The following is a 16,854-nucleotide window of genomic DNA, read 5'->3' as shown; positions in this document are numbered from 1 at the left end:
CCCCCTCAGTTAGGTCCATCTTGGGGTCCTCGGGCACCCCAGCCCCCTTGGGAGGTCACAGCCCTGTCTGCCTCCCAGCCATTCCACCAGCCAGCTCCTGAAACTCTCCCTTCAGCGACCCCTCCCACAGCCTTTGTTCAGTTTCCTGGGCAAAGGTGTCACCTGGCCTCTAACCCCTTCCTGGGTTCTCATGTTACATGCTCAGGTATTCTCCGGTCAGTCTCCCATCCCCCAATGCAGACTATCCTAGCCACACTCCCCTGTCAGCATTCAAAGACCACAATAAGAACAGTCCCAGTTCGTCACAGATGCGTAGCCAGGAAAGTGATCAGGAACGGTCAGCATGGATTCACGAAGGGGAAGTCGTGCCTGACTAACCTAATTGCCTTCTATGATGAGATAACTGGCTCTGTGGATGAGGGGAAAGCAGTGGATGTGTTATTCCTTGACTTTAGCAAAGCTTTTGATAGGGTCTCCCACAGTATTCTTGCCGCCAAGTTAAAGAAGTATGGGCTGGATGAATGGACTGTAAGGTGGATAGAAAGCTGGCTAGATCGTCGGGCTCAACGGGTAGTGATCAATGGCTCCATGTCTAGTTGGCAGCCGGTTTCAAGCGGAGTGCCCCAAGGGTCGGTCCTGGGGCCGGTTTTGTTTAATATCTTTATTAATGATCTGGAGGATGGTGTGGACTGCACTCTCAGCAAGTTTGCAGATGACACTAAACTAGGAGGCGTGGTAGATACGCTAGAGGGTAGGGATCGGATACAGAGGGACCTAGACAAATTAGAGGATTGGGCCAAAAAAAACCTGATGAGGTTCAACAAGGACAAGTGCAGAGTCCTGCACTTAGGACGGAAGAATCCCATGCACTGCTACAGACTAGGGACCGAAAGGCTAGGTAGCAGTTCTGCAGAAAAGGACCTAGGGGTCACAGTGGACGAGAAGCTGGATATGAGTCAACAGTGTGCTCTTGTTGCCAAGAAGGCTAACGGCATTTTGGGCTGTATAAGTAGGGGCATTGCCAGCAGATCGAGGAACGTGATCGTTCCCCTTTATTCGACATTGGTGAGGCCTCATCTGGAGTACTGTGTCCAGTTTTGGGCCCCACACTACAAGAAGGATGTGGAAAAATTGGAAAGAGTCCAACGGAGGGCAACAAAAATGATTAGGGCACATGACTTATGAGGAGAGGCTGAGGGAACTGGGATTGTTTAGTCTCCAGAAGAGAAGAATGAGGGGGGATTTGATAGCAGCCTTCAACTACCTGAAGGAGGGTTTCAAAGAGGATGGACAGAACAAGGAGCAATGGTCTCAAGTTGCAGTGCGGGAGGTCCAGGTTGGATATTAGGAAAAACTATTTCACTAGGAGGGTGGTGAAACACTGGAATGCGTTACCTAGGGAGGTGGTGGAGTCTCCTTCCTTGGAGGTTTTTAAGGCCCAGCTTGACAAAGCCTTGGCTGGGATGATTTAGTTGGGGATTGGTCCTGCTTTGAGCAGGGGGTTGGACTAGATGACCTCTTGAGGTCCCTTCCAACCCTGATATTCTATGATTCTATGAATCAGCCAGAATCCACTGGAAGCTGCTTTACCAGTTTGTTGGGGCAGCCAGACTTATGGGGCCGGCTGCAGCTGGCATTCGGGGTGTGCGGGCGGGGGGGAGGAGGTAGCATGAATTGCATGTGGGAGATTCATTCGTTGTTTGTGTGACAGCACAAACTCCCCCTCATCCCAAAACCTGGTCCCCAAATGAGCAGACTGGAGCACATCACACTAAGCAAACTGGTGCCACGTGCAACAAAATAACAGGTCCCATCTTGTGTCCTTTGTTGCATATTTCGATGGCGTGTGCCAGGTGCTGGCAGGTTGCAGGGTCGAGAAGCGTGCATGCGGGTGAACCGCCTGGGTGCTCTTTTCCAGAACTATACGGACGTGGAGCTGTTCCCTCTAATGCACCAGTTCCTGTCCCCTGTATCCCAGCCAGAGAGCTGGGACACAGAGAGCAGCTGCCTTGACAGTCGCTGAATGAATCCAGTTTGATCCTCTTCCCTGTGGGACAGATGCAGCAGCAGCGCCGTCTCGCTCCAGCCCATCCCACTCAGGGATCTCCTCACCCGGCCGTGACCTGTCGGGACAATGGCGGGAGCGGGGGTTCAGTCTCTGTAACCCCACGTGCTAAGCAGGGGTTAGTGATACCAAATGGAACTGAAAGTCCGAGGGGGGTGGGGAGAGGGGTTCCCACCGGGTGTGTGGGTTTGGTGAAAGGCGCCTACAAAACGTTGGGTCTGCCCAGTGCTTAAAGACAGAGCTGACTGGACTCAGCTGGAAGTCCTGGTTTCTTCTCAGTGATCCCTAGAGCTGAAAACACTGTGAAGCCGGTTTGCGTGGGCACCATAGAGCTGGTGCTGTGGTGAAAGACAGTACAGGGGGGAGCAGCAGCAAGGTTCCCCCTAGCCAGGGAAGTCACTAAGAGCTGGACTCACTCCGGGCTGGAGGCCCCTCACAGCATGGCATCGCAGCTCCAGGCAGAGACGGCAGCATGGAGCAGCAGCGGTGCAGAGCAGAGGCAGAGGCATCCCTGGCCCACCCCTTCTCTCCCTGGGGCAGGAGGCGAACCCCCCCCCGAACGCCCCCTGAACTCTCAAACTCTGCTGAGCTGGGCCCGTAAACCGGGTAAGGGGACAGCAGAGGGAAAATGGGAGGGGTGTGCCAAAGGGACATTCGTCCATTGGACTCTCTCATCCCAAGCTGGGAAACTGAGGCAAGGGGCTGCTGCCCAATGTATTGTAGAGTGGGCGTTTCACTCACAGTTCACATACTGCTGAGTCACTCTTGTGGTGGTTTCCCCAGTTCATGCTGCGTTTCTTTCTCCTCTAAATAAAAGTTCTCGTGTGTTAGACTCAGACTCAGCGCTCGCGACGGGGGAACAGCTGCCTGTTAGGGGCGTGCTGGTCAGTTTCCCAGATTTCTGGGAGGGGCGCTCCAGCTGGTTCTGCTTTGCAATGCTAAGAGGAACCCCGAGATCCTGATTCTCGTCCTTGTCACTGCCAATACCACCTGGCACAAGCGTTACACCCCCATCGCGTTCTGCACAACCCCCGTTCCTGCCATCTCCTCTGGCTCGATCCTCTCCATTTAGTGCGTCCTTCGTCTGGAAGGCCGATGGTACGGTAATGCCGCAGAGTCCCACTGAGAAATTAAATCCCTGGCTCACACCTGCCCAGCTTCAGAAACGTTGGCATTCTCGGGGAGGAGGGAGGGAGCCCAAGAAATCTGGTATCTGCGGTAAATAAAGGATGGGCAGACGTTCCGGAGGGGGCTCCCTCCCTGCCCACAGGCCAGGCTTGAGGCCAGCGGTTGAGAAAGCACGATAAGCTGGAGTGGCGCTTTCCCCATAAAGGCATGGAGCCCCGGCTCTGGTTTCTGATGTGGAAGTGGGGGACGCTTCAGGTTGCTAACTCGTCCGCTCACCTGCAGCGTCGGGATGGGTGAGTTTTATTGAAATGCCCAGTATTTCACACAGCCTGGAGATGTAGGGCCAGAGCCGGGTGGTGGGCACCAGAGCCCCAGGCGGTGTGGGCACGTGGGGGAGGTGCAGTGGCAGCGCATGCTATGTGGCCCCTGTGGGACACCATGTGCCCTGAGTGCCCGGGCACAGGAAGGAACGTGCCCAGACAGACGCAGTAACTACCGCATAGAGAGGGGCAGCCTGCACTCCTCTCAGTGCCACCCCTCAGCCCGGGCAGGTGCACAAGGGGGAGGGGAGTCCTGGTGCATCCTCTGCTTTCCCGACCCTGCCTGGCCGAGGCACAAGGGATGGGGGCGCAGTGAGGTACATGCTGCTTTTCCTTTGAAACGGAGCAGCATTTCCCCCAGCAAGTGCATGCTGCAGCATGAGCCTGGCTAGCTAGGAGTCTGGCAGTGCCTCCTGGTGGGTAAAGAGTGCCCGCGGGGCCATGGGGTACCAGGAGCCTGGCGGGGATCCCCTGCCCAGCGCTCTGCTGGACCTTAGGCAGGAATCCTCCCGCCCTGCCCCAGGTACCTTTGGGCATTGGGGCCAAAGTACTTTAGAACACAAAGGAACTAGCATAAACCATGTTTTAAAAATGGGGAAACTGAGGTATGGTGCAGTGTAATGAGTTTTCCAAGGTCACAGGTCGAACTCAGGCCCTCTGTGTCTTAGACTATTAGAGTGTGTGAACGGCTGCTAGCTGGCAGCGTCCCCGCTCCTCTGGGGCGTCAGGAGAAGGGGAGGCGTGTTTTCAAGGATGAGTGACTCCAGATTGTTATTTCACTTCAGTTCCAAACATTGTAGTTCTGGCTTGTCAGGCTCACTGAAATCCTTCTCCTTTAAAGCTTTAACCCTTTGCCTGCCATGGGGTTACGCCTCTCTCCTCCCTCTCACAAGGATACCTGAGATTGCTGGCAGCCTGTCACAGTTACTTGGGCTGTGACATTGTCTGAAGAATTTGGGGTCCAGGCAGCTCCAAAAAGAAGGTGTTTCCAATGCAATCTGTCTGTGGATCATGTCTGCAGGGCCGGCTTTAGCGCCAAGAGGGCCCCGCGCTGCAGCTGTCCGCCCCGCCCCCAGCTCACTTCCCCCTCCTCCCCTCCCCTGAACGCTCCGCCCCCTCCCCTGCTTCAAGGGAAGTCTGAAAAGAAGCAGGGGCGGGCCGGCAGCACAAGGTAAGCTGGGGTGGTGGGGGCGCGAGAAGGGCTCCGGGGAGGCGTGGCCCGTTCCCGCAGGCCCCAGCGGCTCTGGCCCGGCTTGGCTCCAGCCCGGCCCCCGCAGCTCGGGTCGGCTCCAGCCCGGCCCGGTCCCCGCGGCGCGGCTCCCGCGGCGCGGCTCAGGTCTCCCCGTCCCCCCCGCGGCGCAGCTCGGGTCTCCCCCCGTCCCCCCCCCCCGCGGCGCGGTGTGGCTAGGGTCTCCCCCCGTCCCCCCCGCGGCGCGGCTCAGGTCTCCCCGTCCCCCCCGTGGCGCAGCGCGGCTCGGGTCTCCCCCCGTCCCCTCCCGCGACGCGGCGCGGCTCAGGCCCCCCCCCCCCCCCGCGGCGCGGCTCGATTCCTGGGGGCGGGACTTGCAGCAAGCCCCGCCCCCAGGAATCGGGCCCCGCTCTTGCTAAAGCCGGCCCTGCATGTCTGGGCAAAGTGTTTCCATTGCAGCAGTGTGTTTCGGTGTGTCGTTTACACGGTGTTCTCTCTCTCTCTCTCTCTCTAATTCATTTGCACATTTGTATCACAGTCACTTGTGGGAAGTATCAGAGGGGTAGCCGTGTTACTCTGAATCTGTAAAAAGTAACAGAGGGTCCTGTGGCACCTTTAAGACTAACAGTATAGGTCACTTGTGGGGTTAGTTGTGGACTTTCTAACTTTGCAACACCAAGAGTCCAAGAGTCTGGATTGCTCTGGGCTGCTGATCCCGGCAAGGTCATTGTGAATCCCTGCGCTGAGTGCTGAAGGTGGCCTGGGAAAAGCATGTGTGGGGAGGGGGAGGGGTGTCTATTCATAGATTCATAGATTCATAGATTATAGGACTGGAAGGGACCTCGAGAGGTCATCGAGTCCAGTCCCCTGCCCGCATGGCAGGACCAAATACTGTCTAGACCATCCCTGATAGACATTTATCTAACCTACTCTTAAATATCTCCAGAGACGGAGATTCCACAACCTCCCTAGGCAATTTGTTCCAGTGTTTAACCACCCTGACAGTTAGGAACTTATTCCTAATGTCCAACCTAGACCTCCCTTGCTGCAGTTTAAACCCATTGTTTCTGGTTCTATCCTTAGAGGCTAAGGTGAACAAGTTCTCTCCCTCCTCCTTATGACACCCTTTTAGATACCTGAAAACTGCTATCATGTCCCCTCTCAGTCTTCTCTTCTCCAAACTAAACAAACCCAGTTCTTTCAGCCTTCCTTCATAGGTCATGTTCTCAAGACCTTTAATCATTCTTGTTGCTCTTCTTTGGACCCTTTCCAATTTCTCCACATCTTTTTAAAAATGCGGCGCCCAGAACTGGACACAATACTCCAGCTGAGGCCTAACCAGAGCAGAGTACAGCGGAAGAATGACTTCTCGTGTCTTGCTCACAACACACCTGTTAATGCATCCCAGAATCATGTTTGCTTTTTTTGCAACAGCATCACACTGTTGACTCATATTTAGCTTGTGGTCCACTATAACCCCTAGATCCCTTTCTGCCGTACTCCTTCCTAGACAGTCTTTTCCCATTCTGTATGTGTGAAATTGATTTTTCCTTCCTAAGTGGAGCACTTTGCATTTGTCTTTGTTAAACTTCATCCTGTTTAACTCAGACCATTTCTCCAATTTGTCCAGATCATTTTGAATTATGACCCTGTCCTCCAAAGTAGTTGCAATCCCTCCCAGTTTGGTATCATCCGCAAACTTAATAAGCATACTTTCTATGCCAATATCTAAGTCGTTGATGAAGATATTGAACAGAGCCGGTCCCAAAACAGACCCCTGCGGAACCCCACTCGTTACGCCTTTCCAGCAGGATTGGGAACCATTAATAACAACTCTCTGAATACGGTTATCCAGCCAGTTATGCACCCACCTTATAGTAGCCCCATCTAATTTGTATTTGCCTAGTTTATCGATAAGAATATCATGCGAGACCGTATCAAATGCCTTACTAAAGTCTAGGTATACCACATCCACTGCTTCACCCTTATCCACAAGGCTCGTTATTCTATCAAAGAAAGCTATCAGATTGGTTTGACATGATTTGTTCTTCACAAATCCATGCTGGCTGTTCCCTATCACCTTACCACGTTCTAAGTGTTTGCAGATGATTTCCTTAATTACTTGCTCCATTATCTTCCCTGGCACAGAAGTTAAACTAACTGGTCTGTAGTTACCTGGGTTGTTTTTATTTCCCTTTTTATAGATGGGCACTATATTTGCCCTTTTCCAGTCTTCTGGAATCTCTCCCATCTCCCATGACTTTCCAAAGATAATAGCTAGAGGCTCAGATACCTCCTCTATTAGCTCCTTGAGTATTCTAGGATGCATTTCATCAGGCCCGGGTGACTTGCAGGCATCTAACTTTTCTAAGTGATTTTTAACTTGTTCTTTTTTTATTTTATCCGCTGAACCTACCCCCTTCCCATTAGCATTCACTATGTTAGGCATTCCTTCAGACTTCTCGGTGAAGACCGAAACAAAGAAGTCATTAAGCATCTCTGCCACTTCCAAGTTTCCTGTTACTGTTTCTCCCTCTTCACTAAGCAGTTGGCCTACCCTGTCTTTGGTCTTCCTCTTGCTTCTAATGTATTGATAAAAAGTCTTCTTGTTTCCTTTTATTCCCGTAGCTAGTTTGAGCTCATTTTGTGCCTTTGCCTTTCTAATCTTGCCCCTGCATTCCTGTGTTGTTTGCCTATATTCATCCTTTGTAATCTGTCCTAGTTTCCATTTTTTATATGACTCCTTTTTATTTTTTAGATCGTGCAAAGGGGCTCAGCATGTTATGTTAATCCCGGCTGAAATAAATGGCCATGCCCTTGCTAGGGCAGCGCTTACAGTGCACCCCTCAGCGACCCAGCTCCATTTTGAACTCTTTTTGGCCAGGACTGTGGCCCCTGGCGACTCGGCCCACTTTAAGCCTGGCCTGAGCTGGGCCCACAGAACAGCTGCAGTGTCAGCAGCGTGTCCCCCTCGGGGCTGCTGGGCTGCAGTGCAGGGGGCAGCATGCCTGGCGTGGGGCACACAGCAGCTCTGTGCCCTGGGCCCCTCTCACCTGGCGCTCATCTGAGGGGGACAGAGCCCTGCCGGAGGCTGCCCAGCTGCTGTCTCTGTGTGGGTGAGCGGGCACTGCCCTCCGGCTGGTGGTAGTGACTGTGGATGGGGGAGCTGGGACAGAGGGAGTTGCTCCGAGCAGCACTCCCCTTGCAGCGGTGCAGCGTGGGGAGAGAGGAGGCAGCTCCTTCCCCACCACAGGGAGCGCTCCAGCCGGCCCTGACCCGCCCGGGACCCGGGAGCCAGGCCATCGGAGCCGCAATCTTTGAATGGTTTTTACCATGCAGCTGGGTCCCAGCTGTGTGCTAATCGGGCCGGCTGCAGAGACGGAGACAGTGGCCGGGCCGGGGGAGAGGTGAATGGTGGGCTTCACCCCGTCTCCAGAGACTTGGCCCCCCCCATGCTGACCCCCTTTGAATATCCAGCCATGTCCTGCGGTGCCTACCTGGGAGCTGAGCTCTTCTGAAAATCTGGCCCAGTAGTTGAGCCCTCTGAAAACTCTGGCCTTAGCGTCTAAGGGTAACATTTTCAAGAGTGGCTAAGTCACTTAAGTGCCTAAATCCCAGTGACTTCTAGTGGGATTTTGGCGCTTGTGAAACTCTCTCCTGGTCTCATGTCCAGCGGTTTCTGTCCCCTGCAGGGTTCCAGTCCAGCTCTCTCCTGCTTCTGTCTGCGCTGTCCATGATGGCGCTCCTTTGCGTAGCCCCCGTGCAGGGCAACGGGGCCCTGGCCCACAAGAAGGTCGAGAGGGGTGAGTAGAGAACCCGTCGGAGAGCTTCTATCATCTGCCATATCCGAGATCAGGGCATCGTGGGCCTGATTCTGCTCCTCTCCCCCATGCCGGGGTCACCCCTAGATCCACTTATCCACTGAATGCACCTTCCAGACCCCCCGCCAGCGCTGGGCCCAAAGAAACGCTGAGTTCTCCGAAGGGATCGCAAGGCCGGCCTGCGCTAGTGAGCCCACTACTCCCATTCGCAGGCCTCCAGCGCCTGGGAATGGGCCAGCCGGAGTGGGGGAGGTGCTGCTCGACTGCCTGTTTGCTTTCCACAGCTTTGTTATCCCTTTCTCTGGTAACGGCTGCCAAGCCCCCGGCAGTGACTGAAGAGCGCTGGTGCCAACCGCAGGGCAGCGTGTGGGAACCAGGCACCCCCCCAAATTGGCTGGGAGTTCTACCCTTCCATCTCACCAACTCCTATACTAGGGCTAGCCCCGGCTAACAGCTGGGGATCTCTCGCTCATGCCTAGAAGCCTTGCCCCCAGAGTCCAGGCAGCAGGGAGAGCCAGTTCCTCCTTGTCAGGGGTTTTCATTCCCTTCTCCCCACACCTCCAGCGGCTCTGGGAGCTGCTCAGGGGCTTGCCCAGGCAGGCCAGGGGCCGAACCAGCTCCAGAGGTGGCCCTGAGCCCCTGCCCCCGCAGTGCTCAGCAGCTCCTCCCCCTCGGCTCAGCTATGGGGGAGGGGCACACAGGGGGATTGTCTGGGGGGTAGGGGAGCTGGGGGGGCTCAGGCTCGAGGGAGGACCCTGGGGAGGGGAGGGGCAGTATAACCACAGTGCTCTCATTCTACCAGGATAGTTTGGGACAATTTCCGCCCCAAAGACAAGCCCCTCAATAGGATGTCTGGAATTTTCAAAGGCGCCACAGGGAGTTGGGTGCCTAAATCCCACTGAATTCCAATCACAGTCGGGTGTCAAACTCCCTTAGGCTCTTTGAAAACTCCCATTTAAATTGCCACCGATGGGTTTCATAATTAACATTCGCTGAGATGGATCTGGCAGCGTCTCCCCCACCCTCCCCAAATGATTTCTTCAGCAGTACGGACTCAGGAAGGATACAGAGCCTTGGTTTACACTTGATTCATCTCCTCAAGGTTTCTTCAAAACCAGCAGAGCAAGAAACTATTCTTATTTTATTTTATTGGTAAAATGAAAGTGTAACATCTGGAGCCGGATTCTGTGGCCAGGAATGGCCGGGGCGGATTCTGTGGCTGTAGTATTGTGAAATACACAGGACCTGCCTCTAAAACCCAGCCTCCAGTTACCCCAGGCTGATTTGATCGAGCTAGCTAGCGCTCACTCCCCCACCCCACCTGCCCCCTTAACCTGATGTTCGTGGCATTTCAGGGTTCCCCAAAGACTGCAGCAACATTCCCAGGGACAGCCCCAGCGGGGTCCATGTCCTCCAGCCGGCAGGCTCTCCCCCTCGAGTGGTGTGGTGTGACATGGACACCGAAGGCAAAGGCTGGACCGTTGTCCAGAGAAATTCTCACAACACAGAGATCACCTGGAAGGAGTCCTGGAGCACCTACAAGTACGGCTTTGGGAACGTGCAGCAGGATTACTGGCTGGGCAACGAGTACCTGTCCCTGCTCACGCGGCAGAACATCTACAAGGTCCGCTTTGTGGTGGAGGACAAATCCAACAACACCCGCTACGCAGAGTACGACATCTTCAGTGTCGAGGATGAGCTGAGCGGGTACCCGCTGAGGATGGGCAGGTACTCTGGGGACGGCGAGGACTATCTCACCACCTACCACTCCGGCCTGGGGAGCATACACGACAACATGAAGTTCAGCACGACTGACAAGGATCAGGACCAGGCCAGTGGGAATTGCGCAAGTAGCTATGGAGGCTGGTGGTACGACAAGTGTCAGAACGTCCTGCTCAATGGGAAAGGCTACATCTACTGGGCAGGGTTCTGTAAGAGTGGGGAGTGCAGGTCTTCCCTCATCCTGGTTAAGCCAACAGACGTGTGCTGGGTCCAGCAGGAGGAGCCCATCCTCCTTGGGAGCCGGCACCGCTGAGAAGGGGAGACAATATTAGATCAGACACGGCGCGCCATCCCCCACCTAATCAGTGCAGCCCCTGCAATGCCTCCACTCTGCTCACTCCCTTCCTGTTGGCTTCTACATGGTAAATCCCCTGGAATAAATGCTGAGAGCTGACCCCGCCGGTGCGTTCGAATGACACAAAGAGTGTGATTGGTGTGTATAACTGGAGCCCCGCTTCCACTCTGCCTCGCTGGAAGCCATGTCACTCACTACGACTTTAGACCCACATTAACCTCTGCTTCTCCCAGCCCTGCCACTGCCCCTCGGCATTAGTGATCAATGAATCATGACACTGGATTTCTAGCAACTGTCATTGAGCATTTAAATGGGGGATGACTCAAAGCCAGGACTTTACATCTGAATCCTGCATGTATTAGCAGTGGTGAGTTTGGGTTCAAAAACCTGGCCTCTGTGTTTTTAATAAATATGGTTATTACATGACAAAACATTGCAACAGTAATTAATTGCTGATAAACCACTGAGATTAGATAGACGTGCAACGAAACCACACAATAAAGATATTGGTGTCCCTCTTCAACCCAAGGGGCTAGGCAAAGTTTGGGGCCCTGGGGATGTTCCAGTGGGGAGCAGAAATTGGCAATGGAGTCTGGTAATTTTTTGATGTCTTGTTTATTTACAAGGAACATACATAGTCCTGCTTCTCCAAACACAGCAGGAACCAACAGCAGGGATTAGCCTCCCTGCTCTCAGCTCCAAGCCTCTTTAGCCAGCATCTGGCCCAAAAGCTCTCTATGCTCCTCCCAAGATGTAGTCCTGGCTGGTCCACTGGCAGGGGTGAAGATGCGGGGGAATGTGAAGGGGCGTTGCCCCCCCCAAAACTGCATCTTTCCATTCCCCTCCTGACCATGGCCCTTCAGTGCATCCCCAGGACACAAGGCCCTGTCCAATTGGCCTTCCTGACAGAGCCTGCATGGAGAGCGTGCGTAGGGGGGAGTTTGGGGGCCAGGTTTGGAAAGAGGGATTTTTTCAGGGGGAGGGAAGCTGGGAGCCCTACAAGTGCTGAATTTCCATAGTGCAGAGGTTCAGCTGGGACAGGCGTCCAAACTGTTGGTACTTGTCTCAAGATAAGTAGGATGTGGGTGGTCTGGAAATCTTATCATAGAATATCAGGATTGGAAGGGACCTCAGGAGGTCATCTAGTCCCACCCCCTGCTCAAAGCAGGGCCAATCCCCAGACAGATTTTTGCCCTAGATCCCTAAATGGCTCCCTCAAGGATTCAACTCACAACCCTGGGTTTAGCAGGCCAATGTTCAAACCACTGAGCTATCCCTCTCCCCTTGTAAAGTCAGCCCTTCTCACCAATTACGGACGTATCTGGGGTTTGGCCTTAATGGAAATCCTGGGAGAAAGCCTCATGCTACTGCTGCTTCTGGGTCCGATACAAACCAGGAAATACAGGACCACGGTTAATAAGAGCAGCTCAAAAGATCATTTTCGCTGAGCTCAGCCCTGCACAGATTTCCAGCTTAGGTTTGCATTTTCAGCAAAAGTTCTTGTTGATTATTTTCTCCCAACCCCTTTGTGCCTCCATAATAGCCAGCCACCCCGTCAGTCACATCCTGGGGCGCTCCAGGGACAGGGGTGAGGGATAGAGGAGCAGATACATGACACACCTGTCTTCAGTTCCTTTGGGTGGAAGTTCCTGATTGCATGGATGAATCCCGTTCAGATGGGCGGGTTTGGTGTGTCTGTGGTGAGAAGTGGGGCTGTCAGGGCCAGCAGGCAGGTGAGGACAGGGCCGGTGCAACCCATTAGGCAACCTAGTCGGTCGCCTAGGGCGCTAACATTTGGGGGGCGGCGACTGCGGCAGCCGGATCTTCGGCCGTGTGATGTTTTTTATATAATCTGGGACCATATAGAACATGGTTGCAACCAAGGTCCTGTAGTGACACCAAATCTTCTATAAAGGGGGTCAAATGAGGTGTCTATGACAAGGTTATGGTTTATTAGTTATGATTATGTTGTCTATATGTGGGTATCACTTTTGTAGTTGAAGTTATGAATATTGGCTCTGTACTGTCTGTATTTCAAACTTACGCTATGCTTCTGGGAAACATCCCAGACAAGTTGGTGTTAGCTCTGCCTGGCCTGCTTGATGGCCCATTAAGGACCATCAGCTATACAACTGACCCATGGAGAGAAGGCAGTTCCGCCTTGTAACTCAGCAAAGTATGCAGGAACTGGCCCATGTGACTCCAGACTCCATTTTGCTGTAATTTTCCACAGTAAGAACAAAGAGGTGTTCTTACACCTGGAAAAGACTATAAAAGGGCCGATGCCTCATCTCCATTTTGTCTTCAATCCTGCTTCTTACCTCTGGAGGGACTTTGCTACAAACTGAAGCTCTGAACAAAGGACTGAGGACCCATCCCAGCTGGGGATGTTCCAGAGACTTGATTTGAACCTGCAGTTTATTCTATCGCTGCTGCAAGCCTGAACCAAGAACTTTGCCATTACTGTATGTAATTGATTCCATTTAACCAATTCTAACTCTCATCTATATCTTTTTCCTTTTATGAATAAACCTTTAGATTCTAAAGGATTGGCAACAGCTTGATTTGTGGGTAAGATCTAATTTGTATATTGACCTGGGTCTGGGGCTTGGTCCTTCGGGATCAAAAGAACCTTTTTTTCCCTTTTACTGGGGTATTGGTTTTCATAACCATTTGTCCCCATATCGAGTGGCACTGGTGGTGATACTGGGAAACTGGAGTGTCTAAGGGAATTGCTTGTGTGACTTGTGGTTAGCCAGTGGGGTGAGACCCAAGACTTCACTGTCTGGCTGGTTTGGTTTGCCTTAGAGGTGGAAAACCCCCAGCCTTGGGCTGTAACTGCCCTGTTTGAGCAATTTGTCCTGAATTGGCACTCTCAGTTGGGTCCCACCAGAACCAGCATCGTTACAGGCCACCCCGGTCATCGGCAGTATTTCGGGGGCGAGACTTTCCGCCGCCTCTGTCGGGGGTGGCATTTAGAGGGCGGGACCTTCCGCCGCCTAGGGCGGCAAAAAAGCTGGCGGCGCTCCTGGGTGAGGAGCAGGAGATGAGTGCACGGGGCAGCTGAAAAGGGATGAGCCGGAGTGAAGCTTGAAACACAAATACAGGGGCCAAGAATCCCAATTCATCCATCCCGGACAGAGGGAGTCAAATACTCGCTGATGGACAATTGGTTCAGATTCTGGGACTGGTTCCTTGTGCAGCAAGTGAAGTTAACTGCACCTCAGAGCCGTGACAGAGCACTGTATAACCAGGGTCTAGTGACTCTCACCCTGGGCTCTCCCCAGTATAGACTCTTGTTCACACTAGTCGAATGATGTTCAAATGCTGAGAAGGAGCAGGGAAGAGGCACAGAAATGACTTGTGGCCTGGCCAGCACACCTTCGAGCAGGCAACCCGAGGGGCTGCAGCTAGTCAGCTTGACTAAGCAGTTCCGAGCTCTGTCATTAAGGTCTCTAGTCACCCAGCAGGAGGAGGTAGCTGCATTTCAGGTTTTTGCTCTAGCAGACAGAGGTGTAAGGAGAGCTGGCAAAGCTGATGTTAGAAACATTGACATTGGAAATCCATGTAAGTGTAGAAGAGTGACGGAACCAATCGTGCGGGGACGTGGGAATTCACTCTCACCTGGCCTCTGGGGATGGAGGCAGCACGTGGCTGGCACTTCTCGCTCCTGCCGTAGGAGGGGCAGGTGCTGCTACCGACTGCTCCCCCTAACCCCCGCCCTGCTGCGCTCTGGGGATGCTGCCCTGCTGTGGAGCTCTCAGGTGTCTTGAACTGGAATTTGTTTGGAGAGAAACTGCTAAGGAGCCTTATCAGCCCCGAGCAGAGAGTACCTGGGAGCCTGCCTGGGTCGGGCGGGTCTGGTACAGCCTCTCCCCAGATAAGGCTCTTCCCTGGACCTGCCACCCATTGGAATCTGGAGCGATTCCCTCCGAGGTAACACCCGGGGCAGCCAGGGCAGGGCAGGGCACGGCCTGCTCCCCTGGAGCGTTAGGGCTTTCAGGAGTCAGAGGTGTTAGCGGAGCAGGTTGAACGTTAAAGGAGCGAAGGCAGTTGGGGGGCAGAGGAATTGGGTGCTTTGCCATTGCACTTGATCAGCTCAATTTGAAAATTCTTTCAAAGGAAATCCAGATGTATACATCTGACTGGGGTACATGTACACACATACACACGCACACTCACATGTGCACACACTCATGTGCACATACACGTACACACATACATACACACATATACACATACACATATATACAGACGTACACATACACGCACACACGCTGTCCCTGGAGCGCCCCAGGATGCTGGCTATTATGGAGGCACAAAGGGGTTGGGAGAAAATAATCAACAAGAACTTTTGCTGAAAATGCAAACCTAAGCTGGAAATCTGTGCAGGGCTGGGCTCAGCGAAAATGATCTTTTGAGCTGCTCTTATTAACCGTGGTCCTGTACTTCCTGGTTTGCGTCGGACCCAGGCAGGAGACTGGGCTGCTCTCAGCTGTAGAAGCCATTGGAATGAGCCAGGTCGGAATGAGCCAGGCCCTCAGAGCCTTCTGCCACCAATCGCCCCAGCAGTCACTGATCCACACCAAACCACGTCCTTCCAGTCAGGCAGTTTCATATGCACACGTCAAACCCTTGGTTTGCCACTCAGACACCACGGTGATGGGCACAGTAAGGACCGAGAGACGCTAAACAGGCAGACAGACAAGGAAATAGTGGCCCTGCCTACAGGTGTGTGTGTGGTGCAAACGGATGAACACCAGTTGCTGGCTGAAGGCACAACCTTAATTCCCGCATCTCCTGTCTGTCAGCTATCGTTCGCTTGGCAGCTTGAACTCCGATTTCTAACGCAGCGTTTTGCTCTGGCCTATTGTGGTTCTCATGTCCGGGGGCGCCTTGGCCCCTGGTATCAGGAGCGGTGCTAAGGAGCAAGGCCGGCTTTAGGCCGATTCAGCCGATTCGGCTGAATTGGGCCCCGCGCCAAGAGGGCCCTGCGCTGCAGCTGTTCACCCCGCCCCCAGCTCACTTCCCCCTCCTCCCCTCCCCTGCACGCTCCACCCCCTCCCCTGCTTCCCGCGAATCAGAGATTCGCGGGAAGTCTGAGACGAAGCAGGGGCGGGCCGGGACGGCAGCACAAGGTAAGCTGGGGTGGTGGGGGCGGGAGAAGGGCTCCGGGGAGGCGCGGCCCGTTCCTGCAGGCCCCAGCGGCTCTGGCCCGGCTTGGCTCCAGCCCGGCCCCGGCGGCCCGGCTCCGGCCCGATCCCCGCGGCTCGGGTCCCCCCCACCCCTGCGCGGCTTCTGCGGCGCGGCTCGGGTCTCCCCGTTCCCCCCCCGCGGCGCGGCTCGGCTCTCCCTGTCCCCCCCCCGTTCCCCCTCGCAGCTCGGGTCTCCCCGTGTCCGTCCCCCCCCGTCCCCCCCGCGGTGCGGCTCGGCTCTCCCCGTGTCCGTCCCCCCCGCGGCGTGGCGCAGCTCGGGTCTCCCCGTGTCCGTTCCCCCCGTCCCCCCCGCGGCGCGGCTCGGGTCTCCCCGTGTCCGTCCCCCCCGCGGCGCGGCGCGGCGCAGCTCGGGTCTCCCCGTGTCCCCCTCCCCCGTCCCCCCCCACGGCGCGGCGCAGCTCGGGTCTCCCCGTGTCCGTCCCCCCCCCGTCCCCCCCGCGGCGTGGCGCAGCTCGGGTCTCCCCGTGTCTGTCCCCCCCCGTCCCCCCCGCGGCGCGGCGCTGCTCGGGTCTCCCCGTGTCCGTTCCCCCCGTCCCCCCCGCGGCGCAGCTCGGGTCTCCCGTGTCTCTCCCCCCCTCCGCGGCTCGCCCCCCACCCCGCGGCGCGGCTCGATTCCTGGGGGCGGGGCTTGCTGCAAGCCCCGCCCCCAGGAATCGGGCCCCGCTCTTGCTAAAGCCGGCCCTGCTAAGGAGGCTGCTTTTGAAAGGTCCTTAAGTAGGGTTGTCAACTTTCTACTTGCACAAAACCAAACGCCCTTGACCCAACCCCTTTCATGCCCTTCCCCAAGGCCCCACCCCCACTCACTCCAGCCCAGCCCACCTCCCTCAGTCGCTCGCTCTCACACCCTCACTCACTTTCACTGGGCTGGGGCTGGGGGTTGGAGTGCAGGGAGGGGTGAGGGCTCCAGTGGGGATGTGGGCTCTGGGATTGGGCTGGAGATTAGGGGTTTGGGGTGCCAGAGGGGGATCCGGGCTGGGGCAGAGGGTTGGGGTGTGGACTCTAGGAGGGAGTTTGGGTGCGGGAGGGGGCTCAGGGCTG

The 16,854-nt window shown here is 55.1% G+C and overlaps 1 protein-coding gene across 2 annotated transcripts; it reads left to right on the top strand.

Moving 5' to 3' along the window:
- The first annotated feature begins 3,382 nt into the window (after window positions 1-3,382).
- LOC135977317 (fibrinogen-like protein 1-like protein) lies at window positions 3,383-13,130 on the top strand. 2 transcript variants are annotated; one of them, XM_065577560.1, is made up of 3 exons: window positions 3,383-3,486; window positions 8,395-8,505; window positions 9,879-13,130. In XM_065577560.1, exons 1-3 carry the CDS (start codon window positions 3,483-3,485, stop codon window positions 10,556-10,558), a joined length of 795 nt encoding a protein of 264 aa, XP_065433632.1. In that variant the 5' UTR covers window positions 3,383-3,482; the 3' UTR covers window positions 10,559-13,130. The 2 variants fall into 2 exon arrangements, with proteins under 2 accessions (XP_065433632.1, XP_065433633.1); XM_065577561.1 differs by lacking the exon at window positions 3,383-3,486 and adding an exon at window positions 4,408-4,684.
- The last annotated feature ends 3,724 nt before the right edge of the window (window positions 13,131-16,854 follow it).

The sequence above is a fragment of the Chrysemys picta genome, chromosome 24 (assembly GCF_011386835.1).
Source record: "Chrysemys picta bellii isolate R12L10 chromosome 24, ASM1138683v2, whole genome shotgun sequence".
NCBI classification, from domain to species: domain Eukaryota; kingdom Metazoa; phylum Chordata; order Testudines; family Emydidae; genus Chrysemys; species Chrysemys picta.
Note: the sequence above shows the minus strand (reverse complement) of the source record. Positions and strands in the feature narration are given on the sequence as shown.